Source organism: Panthera leo, chromosome E2 (assembly GCF_018350215.1).
Source record: "Panthera leo isolate Ple1 chromosome E2, P.leo_Ple1_pat1.1, whole genome shotgun sequence".
Classification (NCBI taxonomy): Eukaryota; Metazoa; Chordata; class Mammalia; order Carnivora; family Felidae; genus Panthera; species Panthera leo.
Genome location: NC_056693.1, coordinates 6,287,698 through 6,304,823, shown reverse-complemented (window position 1 = coordinate 6,304,823; position 17,126 = coordinate 6,287,698). Strand labels below are relative to the sequence as shown.

Genomic DNA, 17,126 nt, shown 5'->3' with positions numbered 1-17,126 from the left:
ATTATCACATGCCTTAGCCCTCCAAGCCCTACACCTCAGGTCTTGTCCCTGGGTAAGTCTCTGGAACACAGCACAGGGTTGAGTCTGACTCCGAGGTGAATGGGGAGTATAAACGGAAATGTTGGCCTGGGTGCACTTGTGAAATTGCACATTCCGCCCAGGCAGAATCTGCATTTCACACTCCAGTTTGCATCCATTTGCAGTTCAGTTGTTTAACTTAACTTTAATTGCAACAGTGTTCCAGGATCCAGCCACCGCCCACATCCACCCCGCACCGAGGTCCCAGCTCCCAAGATCACTGAGTTGCTTCATCCTCTCTGGCGGGACTCGTGGCTTTTGACTTGAATCGTTTTCAGCTGTGAAGAGGAAAACATCTGACTTTCCAACATAAGTGGCGCCCACAAAACTCTAAGCTTTTACCTTAAAATTGTTTGAAACATTAACTTGAAATAGAAAGTGCCGCTTCCCAGGATAAAGACCAGGCTGACTCCAGCACTCCCAAGCCCCGAAAACCCGGGAGGGAATCCCAGATCCGGCGCTGGAGTCGGCCCCGCCCACGCCTGTCCTCTCCGCGCGCCTCATCTCTATGGTTACCGCCAGCCCCTGAGACCCCGCCTCCCGCTCCCGCCGACCTTACGCTAGCCGGGCTTCGCTCTGCGCCCTGCACAGGCCCCGCCTCTTCCCTTTGCGCGCGCGCGGTTGCCTGCAGACCCGGAAGCGGGTTTCGTGGAGCGGTGGCCAGTCTGTGGAGTGTGAGTTTCGTCTTTCTTGTTTAAACTTGCGCCTCGCAGTCTCCCTTCCTCTGTCCCCGGGGTCTGGGGGCCGCTAAAATCTCCGCACCACCTCCTCCAGTCCAAGTAAATTCAGACGTCTCCGTGGGAGGCCGGGGGCTTCCCTTTTTGTTTGGAATTCGCGAGGTGGATGTTCGCTGCTCTCTGCCCCTAGAGGGCAGCGCCGGGCCGCCCCCTCGGGAGAGGCTGGTCCTTACCTGCGCCCTGAGATTCTGGAGAGCTCAGCCCTCTCCGGAGGCACGCTCACTTCCTCTCACCTCGCGTCTCTCTCAGCCGGCTCCTCTTAGTTCCCCAGGCCTCACCTTGTGCTGGGGAGGACTAGAAAGGGCCTGTCTTGAGACGGACCGTGCACCCGGCGCTGGATAATGTGCTTTTGTGGGAGGTGGGCATCCAGTTACACCCCACTCCTGGGTGAGAGGAATCCGGAGGAGAGGGACTGCCCATCTTAAAAACAAAAGTCAGTTATTTTACCAGCAAAATGATTTTATTCTGGAAGAAGCAGAGGAATTGCAGTTCGGGACATGCATGGAGTGGTGAATTATTGGCAAGTTGGGAGAGAAAGGGAAGGTCAGCTCTAATTTTTAGGAGGAAATTGGGGAGGGTTTTTTGTTTTTTATTTATTTTTTTAAAGAGAGAGCGCGTGCGCGAGAGCACGAGCGGGGGACGAGCAGAGAGGGAGACCGAGAATCCCAAGCGGGCTCCCTGTTGTCAGCACAGAGCCTGATGAAGGGCTCACACTTAGGAACTGCGAGATCATGACCTGAGCTGAAATCAAGGAGTCGGAGGCTTAATTGACTGAGCCACCCAGGCGCCCCCGGGGGGAGTTTTAAACGGAAGTTCATTGGAGAAGAACAAGAGTTGAAGGTTGTGGCGGTTTTTCAGTGGCTGCAGGTGGTGGTCATTGCGTCTGTTGGTGGGGCAGGAAGGGATCTTCCTTTATTTTCTTACAAGCAGGAGATGAAATTCCCATGTGAAAAAGGACCTCCCTTGTTAAAGTAATTCTTCTGTTCGTTCTTCCTGCTGGTTAAGCAGGCTACACGGAGTGGTACTTGCCAGAGAGCTCCCACTTCAGGGTTTCCCTCCTCCACTTTAAATGAGGTTTCCTTATTTATTTTCACATGACCTACCGAGAGAATTACAGAAAAATGAATGAGGGAGAACCAGAAGCAGATGGCAAAGTTGCAGCAGTGGGAGAAAAGAAGGTTGAGAAATTTAGAGTAAAAAGAAAATCTCCAGAGGGATGATGGGGAGCAAAATGTAGAGAGGGGCAACAGGAGCGTGGGTAACAAAGGGGAAGGCACTTCACTTGGAGCCTAGGGAGAGGTTGAAAGAGTTGGAGTCCTGGCAGCCTGCGCGATGTGGTGCTGAGAGGAAAGAAGGGGCCAATGGGAGGAGACCAGAGGAACGGAGGGAGAAACAGCCGGGAGGGAGCCCAGCAAGCTGGGGGTGCCAGAGAGTGGGGACAGAGGGAGAGTAGCAGGGAAAGAGCACACTTAACTGGGAGAGCAGATGGGAGCTGGGGAGGAAAGAGAAATGCATGAACATTGGGGACAATCAGAAAGGTTGGGGAGAAAGCAACAAGAAGGGGAACAGGTTACAGAATGGGTCAGAACAAGTGTGCAAGAAGAAACCCAGAGGAGAGAAACGGCAGGACAGGAGAGGGGAACAGAATGCGCAGAAACCCAAGGGGAAAATGGAAAAGCAAACCAAAAAAAAAAAAGAAAAGGGGTTGGGGGAGAGATAAATATTGAGAGAAGGAAAGACAGTAGTGAGCAAAGTAATCCAGATGAATGGTGAATTGGTTGGATATGGATGATGAAGTATGTTACGTTACATATGGCTTTATAATATAATACACTTAAAATTAGAATAGATTATGCAGATAAGTGTGAGGATTGCAAAACTCCTTTCTAAAAAGCCTGTGCATCTTATAATTATTTGCTTCAGAATATACCTTCCATTTGCAATCCCTGTTCAGCCAGGAAGGCAGAGACTTCACTCAGTCATGGGTCACCCTCTTCCCTTTGTCTGGGCTCCGAGGATAGAAGTGGGGCAAGAAATGGCCCTCATGACACGCTGCCTTTTTATGGAACATGAAAACTGAAAACTGTTGCTTCTTTGTAATGGATTTTACTTTTTTCTTCCTGATTCGCTTATATTTACATCATTTTCCTTTTTGAAGCTTGAAATACATCTTTATACTTTCCTATAAATAATTAACTTCTGAAGTGAGCTTTGAAAGCATCCTACAAACAGTTTCTGGCATTCTTTTCTAAGCATGACCTTGCCATTTTTAAAAATTTTGGTCTCATACTTCATTGTTTAAAAAAAAAATGTTTTTTTAACTTTTCTTTTTTAAGTTTATTGTGTTTGGTTCAGACAGGTCTGTAAGCTCTCTCTTTGTCATGTATATTGAGAACTTCCTTTAGTATCTAGTATAATTTTAGACTGTTCCAGTGTGTACTTCGTAAACATGTCAGTAATCTCTTATGTAAGTCGAAACCTGGTTTAAGCTGTCACTTTAATATTCAGTTTTCTTACCTTTTATGTGATCTTTTGAAACAGTGGGCCATGAGCTACCGAATAGATATTCCCCTCAAGTTCCTCTTGCCTGCTTTTTGCAAATATTGAAGAATGGGCTGATTTACTTGGAAATGTCACCTAACAGAGCCCATCTGTTCCTGATGAGGAAATTCGTGTCTTGTTTCTATAGGTGGTCGCCTTGCAGTGTTTACAGCAGCAATTCATTATGTGTTCAAAATTCTGAATTTTGTAAATGTTTTAGTGTGATGTTCTGGATAAGGGGAGTTTAGTGCCTGAGCACACAGCGATTATACCTTGAGATAAAAGTTTCCTAAGGGCGCCTGGCTGGCTCATTTGGTAGAGCGTGTGACTCTTCTTAATTTTTCTTTAAATGTTTTTATTCATTTTTGAGAGACCAAAAGAGACAGCACGAGCAGGCGAGGGGCAGAGAGAGAGGGAGACACATAAGCAGGCTCCAGGCTCTGAGCTGTCAGCACAGAGCCCCGACACAGGGCTCGAACTTACGAACGTTGAGATCATGACCTGAGTTGAAGTCAGACACTTAACCAACTGAACCACACAAGTGCCCCTAGCGTGCGACTCTTGATCTCAGGGTCATGAGTTCAAGCCTAACACTGGGCTTAGAGATTATTTAAAAAGAAAAAAATAAAGGAAAAGAAAAGAAATGGAAGTTTCCTTAGCCCGGACATGTGAAAGATGGTCCTGGAATTTTTAAGAGAGAAGAGTGATGTGGGCAAACTCTGCCCACTGGGCCATTCAGGCCACCCTATCAGAATTCAGTTATACCCAGTTTTGCTTACTCAACGCAGACCTTCTCAGGATAACTTGGTGAAATGACTCCCTTGTGGGCCTCAGTGAGCCCAGCTCAACATGGAGATGACGGACTAGACAGACACTGGATTTGAGCAACACTGAGCCCTGACTTCATTGGCAGAATACAATGCATATCTCGTGTGGCAGTTCTTGGACAGAGTGCCCAGATGTCAGTAGAATTGTAAATGGGTCCCAGTCCTCCAAAAATGAAACACAGAACACTAGGATGGAGGCAGAGACACAGACTCTGAGTCACAGTCACCCCTCTCTCTGCAGCAGGCGTGACTCTCTCGGCAGAGTATGTCCCTCCCTGGCATTGAACCCTCTGCTGGCTCCATCGTCACCAGGACAGAATACAGACTCACTGTGGCTGCACAGCCCGAATCGTCAGGCCCTGCCAGTGTCTCCAGCCTCGTCCTGGGACCTTACCCTCTCCTCACAGTTCGCTGTGCCCCAGTCACGATCACCTTTTCTCTGTTCCCAAACACCAGCCTTTTCTGTCACAGGTCCTCGTCCCTGCTCTGACCTGATGTCCCTAAACCATGTCAGCTCTGGCCCTTCCTCCTCCTTCAGGTTTAGGCTCAGAGATGTCTCTCCAGGCTCTCCAGCCCGACACTTCAAGTGCCCTTCCCCAGCCATCTGTCGTGTTATGCAGGTTGAATCGTCTCCATTGAGTCTTTCCTGTTTTGTCTCAGCTGGAGGGAGCACGAAGTCCCTCCTTCCCAGGCTGGCGGCTGCACCTCACTTTGGGCTTGGGTTGAGCTGCCGGGCCTGTGGTAGAGCTGAGTAGTCCTCGGGGAAGACCAAGGAGGCCGGGCAGGTGGTGATGCTCATGCCAGTATTTGTTCTGGGAATTTCAGTTAATGGATCGAAATCTCCTGTGGCTGCTTATTTACTCAAGAGCAGAAGGACGTACCGGGGCCTGGAAGGCCCTACAGACCAGGGGTCCCCACGTGTTCACCTGCTGCGTCACTGCCCTTCACCAGCTCTCAGGTGGCCCGGGCTGTGCATGTCACCAGGGACCGGCTGCATCCTGGGCGGGGGCTTGGCTTCCAGCAGTTATCTGCTCAGAGTCAAGAGTCTCAGTTTCCCTTCAGGAGGGTGAGGACGAGGTCAGGAGCCTCAGGGGACATAAAATAGGCACCACAAAGAACTAGAGGTTCTTGCAACTTGCTGTGAGTGGGGAGGGGAGACCTGGTGGCCTCTGGGAAGAGATCTGGGGCCTCTCTGTCTCTCACGTCCCACCGCACTGGATCTGGCCAACCTTTGACTGTTTTTCAGCTGGACTCCCTGTTGTCCCCACTTGCTCACAAGTGTTCCCTGGCGGGGCCACCTCGTTGGTGTCCATACTGAAGACCCGGTGTCCTTCACTCTGCACTCGTGTCCGTTACTGGTGTGGTGCCCGTGCCTCTTGGCCCAGTTCGCTCAGCCGCATGTCGAGGAGAGGTGGGAAGATGGGGAAAATGGAAGTGAGGTGAGAGGGGTGTGCGGGAGGGAAGCGGAAGCAAGCGTGGGCCCCCAGATGGCCCAGGGAACGGTGTGTGCGCGTGTCCCGGGCATGGCTGTGGGGTGAGGGGTGTGTGGACCTGTTGGGAAGGGGTGTCTCGGTTCCTGCGGGAACACCGGGAAGTGGTTTGTGGGTGGTTGTGGGGCTGCATGGGTCCGTTTGCGGAGCCGTTGTCATGGCCCAGGTTCCCCCGGACCCAGATGCTGAGGCTGAGATTTGCCAGCTGGGGTTTAATTGGGAAACTTGATGACACTTGAGGAGACACGAAAAGGAGAGGGATTAGGCAGAGGCACATTCCCCTGTGATGTTGTTCGAGCCACAGGGAGCTCTGGCCGCAGCTGGATGGTGCCTCGGTCCTACGGGTTGGGGGGAGTCTGGGAATCTGTTCCACACAGTAACCTGTGTGGAGTCTGTGCAAGAATCATCGTCTGACACGGAGGATTTGGAGGGAAGGTCTCAGAGAACCTTCTGGATTATTCTGTGTTGCAAGTCAAGAAGGATTCAGATGCATTTTGGAAGATCTAAGTGAGAGTTTTGAATGTTTAAGAAGATATTGGGGGCTCATGCATCCTTGTAGACATCTGTTGACAGGTAGGAGAGTGGTCTGAGTGAAGGACTCTTGACTCTTTTTTTCTTTAATCTCGACACCCAATGTGAGGCTCGAACTCACGACCCCAACCAAGATCAGGAGTCGCACGTTCTACTGACTGAGCCAGCCAGGCGCACTGGATTTGGCTTTCTGTGCCTCCCCTGCACCTGGTCAGCTGCTCTGTCCCTCACGATGAAGACTGTTCCGAGGGCAAACAATACCCCTGCGCATTTCAGTGCCCCCAAATGAAGGCCATGCGAGAGGTTGCACCACCGTCGTTTTGTGTGTTGCTGAGCCAGAGACTGTTCCCGGGTCGCCAGCCCCACCCACTGCCTCGGGACCGGATGGGATCCTTCCTCCACTCCATCTCGAGTTTGTACGCGGCAGGAAATAATTTCAGTCAGCACACGCAGATGGTGGTTTCGCCCGTCTTCCACACGCACGTGCACGCCTCCCCCCCAAAGCCGCTTATTCACTGTCTTCGTTGAATCTTTAAACCCAAACATTCTCAGGGCGTCTGGGTGGCTCAGTCGGTTAAGCGTCCAACTTCGGCTTAGGTCGTGATCTCATGACTTGTGAGTTCGAGCCCCACATTGGGGTCTGCACTGAGCGTACAGAACCTTCTTGGGCTTCTCTTTCTCTTCCTCTCTCCCAGCCCCTCCCTGCTCAGGTGCTCTCTCTCGCTCGTTCTCCCTCCCTCCCTCCCTTCAAATAGACTTAAAAAAATTGTTTTAAATAACAAAACGTTCTCTATTAACTAATTTCCCCTCTGGTAAGCCCTTCTCTTCCTTACTCCCTTTCATTTTTTTTTTCATGTTTCAAGTTTTTATTTAAATTCTAGTTTTTAACATACAGCGTAATATTAGTTTCAGGAGCAGAATGCAGTGATTCATCACCTACATACGACACCCAGTGCTCAGCACAACAAGTGGCCTCCTTAATGCGCATCCCACCCCGTGCTCCCTTTCAGGACACAAGACCCTAAAAGCCTGCTTCCACTGTCTTCAAATCTGGTCTCCACTCGTCTCGTGAACCCCATCTGGTCAAGCTTTCAACAGCTACCGTGCCTCTGAGACTTTGTCTTTCAGAGCCACAGCGACCCCATTTCTCAGTCCAGGATTGAATGTCCTGTCTTTATTTTGCTTTTCCTGTCAGGGGCAGGTGGCACATGTGACCACTCCCTCTTCCTCGACACACTTTTTTTTCTTAGTTTGAGGACATCTCGCTAAGCTTTACTACCCTATTTACCTGTTGGTTTCCCCGATCACTGGTCACCTCTTAGCTTCCCTGCTGGTGTCTGCTGAACTCCCTGGTCTCCGAGTGCGGGGCACCCCGCAGCTGAGTCCTTGAACCTCTTCTCTCTGGCTACACCCCTGCCTTTCCTTATCACTTCATCTCCGGTTCTCAGCACCACCTGCATGTCTCCTGGTTTCCACTTCCACCAGACTTCTGCCCTGGACTCCGTCCCGTGTCCAGCTGCCTCGACATCTCTGCTAGGACGTCTGGGGCACATCCATCTTAACTTGTCCAGAACTGACTCGACCTCCCCCAGTCACCCTCCCCCTGCACCCTCCACATTTTGGTTAAGGGCAACCCTCTACTTCCTGGGGCTTAGTGAACAGCTTGGCATAATTCTAAATATGAAATACTACATTATTTGTAAATATTTGAATGTGTATGATGAAAAAAATCTGATGTTTGCTTCAAATGAGAGGAGGAACATATCGTTTCTTTCAAGACATGGGGGGCAAATGTTGGAAGACACGCCCTTCCGGATCTGCCTCCCCAGGTGCCTGTCTGTCCTCCTCCCCTGCTGGTCTCCTCACCCCACTGCTGCCACGCAGGCCTCTTCCCCTCTCCTGGGGCCAGGCTTGCTCCTGCCTGAGGGCCTCCCGGGGCCTGTCCCTCTGCCTGGTACTGTGTGGCCCCTCAGAGGGGGGTGGCAAACAAGCTCCCTCCTCTGGGTCCTCGTTCTGATGCCACCTTCTCAGTGGAGCCTCTCAGACCCCCTCCCAGAGAGTCCCTTCAAATGGCCAAGGGGAGACAGGGCCTGATCTCAGTCCTAGTTAAAGTGCCTGGGGGGTTTCTGATGTGTCTCCAGCGCTGAGCACCAAGGCTGTGGTGCTCCCTGTCTGAGGCTGACATCCGCCCCTGACCCAGGGAGAGGTGAGGGGGCCCGGCTCTGCGTGGGGTGTGATCGGGGCAGGCCTGTGACCTGCAGGGGAGGGTCAGGTCCCGCCCAGGTCCCCACTGATGCGGTGTGCGGGGGCTTCACCAGGGCGGGAGCCGGTTCTGAAGAAGAAGGGTGGGAAGGTCACTTGCTGGCCTCTGGAGGAGTCCACTGTCCCGGGGCACCCCCTGTGTTTTCACACGGAGAGGCCTTCCCGTGTGAGGATGCAGGACGGGAAGGACCCAGACTGACTCTAAGCGTTAAGCTGCGTTTTCTTGACACTTAGGATTGAATCCCCAAGCCTGATCCTGCCTGAGGAAGAATCCTGGAAAGGGAGGAAGAGCAAAGGAAAGGAGTCGGGAATGGCCGTCTATCAGGTGAAGTCATATCCTGGGTCGATTTCCTGTCTCTCATTCCTGCAAGGCCCTTCTTGGACTTGCTAACCTTGTCTGAGTCTGAAGTGTTTGTCCACACTCCCCCAGGCCTTCCCACCCCCGTCCCTCTCCTCTGCACTTAGATTCCAGCTCATCATGACCCAGGGACCGGAGCCTATGAGGAGGGCCCTTTGTGTCGTGGAGAGTCAACTCCTCTTACTTCAGTAAATTTGAATGTGTGTGTGTGTGTGTGTGTGTGTGTGTGTGTGTGTGTGCGTGCAGGGATGCACAAGCCTGTAGTATTTACAGACATTATCATTACTTCATAAATAAGTTTATTAATTTTTGAAGTTAAATCTTAAGTATTTGCATGGCTTTACATGTTTTCTACACTATCACATTAATGAGTTAAATAGCACAAGAGTGATATTTATGTGCGTGTGCGTGTGCATGCACAGATACAATGACCATGCTGTTAGCCTTAAACTTGTCTCTAATTGTTTCAGGAATCCCTCTCTCAACATTCTTTTCATGCTATCTGGTATATATGTTTCGTTGTTTAGGTTCAGTTCCAAAGCCTAAATGTCTGGGTTCTGGAGCTTTTTCTGCCATTTCTTAGAGCATTTGACCTTGGGCAGGCTTCGGGGAATGTGTGTGACACAGTTGTCTCCTCGGTAAGATGGGAACAGATCTGTCTATGATGAGTGATGTCGATGTCAATGGGAGTTAGTGCGTGGAAAGCATTTAGCATGATGACTAGCACGTGGGAAGTCTTCAAGAGCCTTTACTCACCGTGGCCTTCCTCTAAAGCCATCATGGGTATTGTCTTCTCTGAAGATAACACTCATGCCTTTGCTCATCTAGATATTGAATATCACTCATTGTGACATTGATAGATATCACAACATGATGGATAACACTTCTAGATAACCTTATATTGATTTTCTATTTTTTAAAAAAATTTTTTAATCTTTATTTATTTTTGAGAGAGAGAGAGAGAGAGAGAGCGGGCACAAATGGGGGAGGAACAGAGAGGGAGACACAGAATCCAAAGGAGGCTCCAGGCTCTGAGCTGTCAGCACATAGCCCGACGTGGGGTTCGAACTCATGAACTACAAGATCATGACCTGAGCTGAAGCCGGGTGTTTAACCAACTGAGCCACCCAGGCGCCCTATTTTTTTTTTAAGTTTATTATTATTAATAATATTATTATTATTTTTTTTTAGTAATCTCTGCACCCAACGTGAGGCTCAAACTCACAACCCCAAGATCAAGAGTCACATGCTCCCAACGGGCACCCCTGATTTTCTGTTTTTATATTTCTTATATTGTCCACAAAAATGAAAAAAGCCATATTGATTTAGAGGCCATCCTAACCTCTTATGGGAACGTGTAATAAGCCAAAATTGGGGACACATAACTTGCTCAGAAATACCTTACATAGATCTGTAAGAAAACCTACTTCATCTGAATTGATCCTTACATGTTTCTCGTCTTCCTGTTTTGTGTGCGGATAACTCTCCCCGTAGCTCCTTGGTGAAATGTGTTCTCGTTTCAGGGATGGTTGACCTTCAGGGATGTGGCCATAGAGTTCTCTCAGGAGGAGTGGGAGTGCCTGGACCCCACTCAGAGGGCCTTGTACAGGGACGTGATGCTGGAGAACTACAGGAACCTGGTCTCCCTGGGTGAGGAAAACTTCCCTCCAGAAGTGGAGATCTGCCCTTGGGTGTCTGCATTCTCCTCCTTGGAGCCCCTGTCTTACTTGACTGAGATTGAAGTCCTGTTGCCTCAGATACGAAAAGCCTCATAACGTGGTATCTGGACTTGACACTTACACTTTTGTCAGATGATTTGCACACTTAATCAGGCATGCTGCCAGAACTTAAGTATGCATAAAACCTTATGAAAAGCTTAAAATACCCAATTCCTTTTTTTTTTCTCCCCCTGTGCTGTTGATTCACTGGTTCTTACAAGAGAGCGAGATCCTCGTGTAAACTGTTCTGTAAGTATTCAGAGGAGGCAGTCAGAGGATGAATTTTTTGTTTTTTAGCTCTACTGAGGTATAACTGGCAAAGAAAATTGTAATATATTGAAAGGGTACACTGTAGTGATTTGACATACATATACATTGTGAAAGGATTTCCATAATCAAGTTAATTAACACACGTTACGTCACATATTTACTTTTTAAAAAATTTTTTGGTGAGGACACTTAAGTTCTATTCTCTTAGCAAATTTCAATGATACGATATTACCAACTGTAGTCACCATGTTGTACGTTAGCTCTGCGGACCTTGTTCAGCACGTGGCTGAAATTTTGTCCCCTTTTACCAACTTACCCCATGTCCCCTATGCCTCCCCCTCAGCAGCCACCCATCCTACTCTGTTTTCTAAGCATGGCTTCTTGCCTGGTCTCCACACTCCCTCCCTATTACCTGTCTTACATTTTGGCCACACACCCACACTGTAATTCCTATAGTTAATTCCTATAATTCCATCGTGGGACAGCATGATGGTGTTTGCCACGTCAGTCCCTTCTTTTTTCCCAAGGTTGGAATTCTGACTGCCCTGGCACATTTACCCCTCCATAGATTGGCAAATACCATCACTTCTCTCATGTGCTCATTACCTCCTGCCCTCCGCTCCTGACCTTCCTTCTTTCTGACCTTCCCTCACACGGTACCTCCATCTGGATGGACCACACTGTTCCTTACTAGCTTATGAATTGTGTAGAACTTGAACACCCTGATTCCCGCAGGCCCCCCTCACCAGCCACACTACTTACCACGTTAAGAAAGATCCCTGCTTATCCACTGTATCGCTGTTTCAGGACACTACAGAAATCCTTATTGCGGGGGTGACAGGGTACTCAGGGTGGCTAGGTAACACTGTTAGCACAACACAGCTCTGGTGTCTCCCTCAACGTATTTATGTCGAAGCTCCCGATCTTGACTGTGATTTGCAGGTGTTTATGCATGAGCACACTTTGTCTGAACCCGCAGGCCTAGGTCAAACCCTCTTTCTCATACTTACTTTCTCTATGAATAAGGGTTAGAAACACAAACCCCATGTGCCTACTGTCCCTATTTAAAAAGTGGTGGTGATGTACTTCAAGGCTTTTACCATGTCAGCGCTATTAGAAGGCTTAAGATATTCCGTGTTTTATTTTTTTTTAATTTTATTTTTAATTTTTTAAAATTTACATCCAAATTAGTTAGCATATAGTGAAACAATGATTTCAGGAGTACATTCCTTAATGCCCCTTACCCATTTATCCTATCCCCTCTCCCACAGCCCCTCCCATAACCCTCAAGTTTGTTCTCCATATTTATGAGTCTCTTCTGTTTTGTCCCCCTCCCTGTTTTTATATTATTTTTGTTTCCCTTCCCTTAGGTTGATATGTTTTGTCTCTTAAAGTCTTCCTGTGAGTGAAGTCATATGATTTTTGTCTTTCTCTGACTGACTAATTTCACTTAGCATAATACCCTCCAGTTCCATCCACGTAGTTGCAAATGGCAAGATTTCATTCTTTTTGATTGCCGAGTAATACTTCAGTGTGTGTGTGTGTGTGTGTGTGTATACATACATACGTACACCACATCTTTATCCATTCATCCATCGATGGACATTTGGGCTCTTTCCATGCTTTGGCTATTGTTGATAGTGCTGCTATAAACATGGTGGTGCATGTGTCCCTTCGAAACAGCACATCTGTATCCTGTGGATAAATGCCTAGTAGTGCAATTGCTGGGTCGTAGGGTAGTTCTATTTTTAATTTTACGAGGAACCACCATACTGTTTTCTGGAGTGGCTGCACCAGCTTGCATTGCCACCAACAATGCAAAATGCTCCAGCAGCCTGGAGCCTGCTTTGGATTCTGTGTCTCTTTCTCTCTCTGCCCCTCCCTGCTCGTGCTGTGTCTCTCTCATCTCTCAAAAATAAATAAATGTTAAAAAAAATTTAGATTACTCATTAGATAAGTTTGTTCTGGATTATTTACCATTAGAGTATATCATGTTGTGCTTTAGAATTAGTGCCCAGTAAAGATGCAGTAAATATTGCATCCTCGCCAACATCTGTTGTTGCCTGAGTTGTTAATATTAGCCATTCTGACAGGTGTAGGGTGGTATCTCATTGTGGTTTTGATTTGTAAAGCTATTCCGTGTTTTATAGAAAAGTCTCAGAAATTCCTTGACTTTTGTAAGATACGGCAACCTTCTGTCATGATTTTGATCAGATGGTCTTTTGTCTGTGCCTTGGCTCAGCCTGCCGTAGCAAGTACCAAAACCAGATGGCTTAACTAATAGAAATTTATCTCTCACAGTTCTGGAGTCTGGCAAGTCCAAGATCTTGGTGCTAGTCAGTTCAGTTCCTGATGAGGCTTCTTCTGGTTTAGATCACTGCCTTCTCGCCGTGTCTGTGCATGATGGAAAGAGTAAGGCAGCAAGCTCTCATATCTCTTCTTGTAACGGCCCTAATCCCTTTCGCGACCCTGCACCCTCATGACCTGGTTACCTGCCAAAGACCCCACCTCCAACCCCATCATATTGGGGTGGACACAAACATTCAGGCCATGCAGCCTGCACTATATTTTGTATGTTTTTATTCTACAATTCTGTCCAAACATTGTTTGATCTGGCCTTCATTAATAAGATTTTCACGCACAAACTCATTATTACATATACTTTGTGGCCAGTGAACTAAAAATTAAAGAATACTACATAGATAGGGAATTGATGAGCTGTTACATAAGTGCAGGCCGAAACTCATAATTGTGATTTATGGGGTGCCTGCCTGGTGCAGTCAGTAGAGCATGTGACTCTTGATCTCGGGGTTGTGAGTTTGAACTCCCTGTTGGGCATAGAGATACCTTAAAAAAAAAATCATAATTGTGATTTCTGACTTCTTTTTCCCAATTATGTTCAGTATTTCCCTGACTGGATACTTCAAAAATGAGTGGTCTTAACATAAATTCCAGTTTTCATATGGTATGCTGGTTCTGGAATAGAAGCCCTTGCTTTTTTTTTTTTTTTTTCCTCTCGAGAGATTTGTTGAGAATTCCACAAACTATAATTTTGTATCATTGTGGTTACTTATTATTTCAGTCCTGCTTTTACTCTAGGTTACTAGAATGTTTTATTAATTGTCGTTATGACTTACAGATGATGGTTTTTTGGTATGCACAGTGCAGCATAGCCGACTTATACTGCTTGTTAAAAATGGCCATTCTGAGGGAATACAGTTACATGACTGGTATTCAGAAAAATATTTTTATAACATTGATTAAAGTCTCCCTCATTTCCCCAGTGCTACTATAGTTTTCCAATTCTAAATTGCCATTTATTTAGATAGCGCGCCTCGGTGGCTCAGTCGGTTAAGCATCCGACTTCGGCTCAGGTCATGATCTCACTGTTCGTGGGTTTGAGCCCTATGTCAGGCTCTGTGCTGACAGCTCGGAGCCTGGAGCCTGCTTTGGATTCTGTGTCTCTTTCTCTCTCTGCCCCTCCCTGCTCGTGCTCTGTCTCTCTCATCTTTCAAAAATAAATAAATGTTAAAAAAAATTTAGATTACTGGTTAGATAAGTTTGTTCTGGATTATTTACCATTAGAGTATATCATGCTGTGCTTTAGAATTAGTGCCCAATAAAGATGCAGTAAATATGGACAGTACTTTTACCTCTTCAAACATGAAACAACCATATATTTTCTGTGAAAAATTGGCAGGTAATGGTGTGCCATTGCAGAACATGATGAGAAAATCCCCCTCTTTTCAGGGCTAACGTAAGTTTGCATACTGTGATTTTTTTTTTTTTTTTTTTTTTGCCATTGATTATTTAATTTTTTTTTAGTGTTTGTTCATTTTTGAGAGAGGGAGAGAGACAGAGCATGAGTGGGAAGAGGGGCAAAGAGAGAGGGAGACAGAGAGTCCGAAGCAGGCTCCGGGCTCTGAGCTGTCATCGCAGAGCCCGATGCGGTGCTCAAACCCACGGACTGCGAGATCACGACCTGAGCTGAAGTCGGACACTTAACCGACTAGGCCACCCAGGTGCCCCAACATTGACTATTTAAAGTAGGCTTTAAAATCAATTTGCATTAGATGTAATTACCCTTTTATATTAAAGAATCCTGTACCTTTTGTGTTCCTAAAAATTGAAAGTCATGGTTGCAACATTTCATAACTGATCAATATATGTAGTACTTTTGGTGTAATATGTTTTTCAATATGAGATTTTTCTGTAATTAATTGGAAACCTATGGTTCTTTATATCTCGTAGCTCTCTCTCCCAAATGTGTGATCAAGGAACTACCACCAAAAGAAAACAGTAATACAGGGGAAGTATTGCAGACAGTTATATTGGAAAGACATGAAAGCCGTTGCGCCGAAGATTGTGGCTTCAGAGATATCCAGAAAAGTCTTCACGACTCTGAGTGTCAGCGGAGGGACGGTGAGAGAAATTACGAAGGTGTGCTCGTGACCCTCAACAAAAACCTGACTGGTAGAAGAGACGCAGGAAATGAGCCGATTGAAAACAGGTCTGGACTAAGCTTTCAGTCACGTCTGGCTGGCGTGCAGATACTTCAGACTGAAGGGAAAATCTATGAATGTCACCAAGTGGCGAGGTCTGTCAGCGATAGTGCCTCAGTTTCACTACTTCACACAATTCTTCCAAGAGTCCCGACCAACATCTCCAATGAACGTGGGAATGATCCCTTGCGTTCTTCATTACTCACACAAGACCAGAAAGCGCGCATCAGGGAAGAACCTTACACACGTGAGGAGTGTGACAAAGCAGTGAATCCCGGTCTACACCCCACTAGACGCCAGGTAATCCAGACAGGAGAGAAACCGTATAAGTGTGACATATGTGGGAAGGTCTTCAGTCGCAACTCGCACCTCGTACGTCATCACAGAATTCACACCGGAGAGAAACCTTACCACTGCAATGAGTGTGGCAGGGCCTTCAGTGAGTGTTCAGGTCTTACGAGCCATCAGGTGATCCATACGGGAGAGAAGCCTTACAAGTGTAATGAGTGTGGCAAGGTCTTCAGTCAGAGCTCAGGCCTGGTGAGTCACCGAAGAATTCACACGGGAGAGAAGCCGTACAAGTGCCACGAATGTGGCAAAGCCTTTACCTATGGCTCACAGCTCACTAACCACCACGTAATCCATACCGGTGTGAAACCCTACAAATGTAACGAGTGTGGCAAAGCCTTTAATCAGAGCTCACATCTCACTAGACATCAAATAATCCACACGGGAGAGAAACATTACAAGTGTGACGAATGCGGGAAGGTCTTCAGTTATGATTCACACCTCGCGCGTCATCGCAGGACTCATTCTGGAGAGAAGCCTTACCAGTGCCATGAGTGTGGCAGAGCCTTTACTATGCTGTCGAGCCTTACTTACCATCAGGTGATCCATACTAGAGAGAAACCTTACAAATGTAATGAATGCGGCAAGGTCTTCAGTCAGAGTTCGAGCCTGCCTAGTCATCGGAGAATTCATACTGGAGAGAAACCTTACCAGTGTGACCAGTGTGGCAGATCGTTCATTCAGCGCTCCAACCTCACTAGACACCAGATGATCCATACTGGAGAGAAGCCTTATAAATGTAGTCATTGTGGCAAGGTCTTCACTCAGAATTCAAGCCTTGTCAGCCATCAGAGAATTCATACCGGGGAGTAATCTGACGAACGTAGGGAGTGTGACAACGCATTTGATTTGAAGTTCACGCATGAGTCGGCATCAGAGAGCCCACACTAGAGAGAAATCACATAAATGTAACGTGTGCGGCAGAGGACTTACACAGGCTTCGCAACTCACTAGACATCGGGATCTACATCTCTGATAAAACCACATGAATGTAATGTGCGTGCTAAGGCTTCTACCCACGGATCAAAACTACAGAACATCACAGGGCCCACACCGGAGAGCAGCCTTACTAATGTAATGAATCTGAGAGGGCTTTTTGTCAAACATCCTGCCTTCGATGTCTTTGATGACAGAGCGTGAGCGGGGGAGGGGCAGAGAGAGAGGGAGACACGGAATCCGAAGCAGGCTCCAGGCACTGAGCTGTCAGCACAGAGCCCGACGCGGGGCTCGAACCCACGGACCGCAAGACCGTGACCTGAGCCGAAGTCGGACGCTCAGTCGACTGAGCCACCCAGGTGCCCCCAGAGAGTTTCTATGAGGAGTAAAATAATGAAATCTCAAGTTCTCTAAAGTGAGATACCGAAATAGTACACACCACAGGATAAATTGGTTTTTTTCAAATACTCAAAGCATACCACAGAATAAAGTCAAAATGTGTTAAAACTCCAGATGGGAAGATAGATA

At 47.4% G+C, this 17,126-nt stretch overlaps 1 protein-coding gene across 2 annotated transcripts; it reads left to right on the top strand.

The window, feature by feature from the left end:
- Window positions 1–717: 717 nt before the first annotated feature.
- Window positions 718–16,846, top strand: LOC122209067 (zinc finger protein 665-like). Of its 2 annotated transcripts, XM_042920683.1 has the most exons (5): window positions 718–752; window positions 8,701–8,791; window positions 10,348–10,474; window positions 13,114–13,224; window positions 15,064–16,846. In XM_042920683.1, exons 2-5 carry the CDS (start codon window positions 8,777–8,779, stop codon window positions 16,473–16,475), a joined length of 1,665 nt encoding a protein of 554 aa, XP_042776617.1. In that variant the 5' UTR covers window positions 718–752; window positions 8,701–8,776; the 3' UTR covers window positions 16,476–16,846. The 2 variants fall into 2 exon arrangements, with proteins under 2 accessions (XP_042776617.1, XP_042776618.1); XM_042920684.1 differs by lacking the exon at window positions 13,114–13,224.
- The last annotated feature ends 280 nt before the right edge of the window (window positions 16,847–17,126 follow it).

What these genes read in the sequence shown, in the direction of transcription:
- LOC122209067 (XM_042920683.1), top strand. An exon ending in CAGGAACCTGGTCTCCCTGG is followed by an intron (nt 10,475 to 13,113) that starts GTGAGGAAAACT and finishes TATCTCTCACAG; the next exon opens with TTCTGGAGTCTGGCAAGTCC. An exon ending in GTCTGTGCATGATGGAAAGA is followed by an intron (nt 13,225 to 15,063) that starts GTAAGGCAGCAA and finishes TATATCTCGTAG; the next exon opens with CTCTCTCTCCCAAATGTGTG.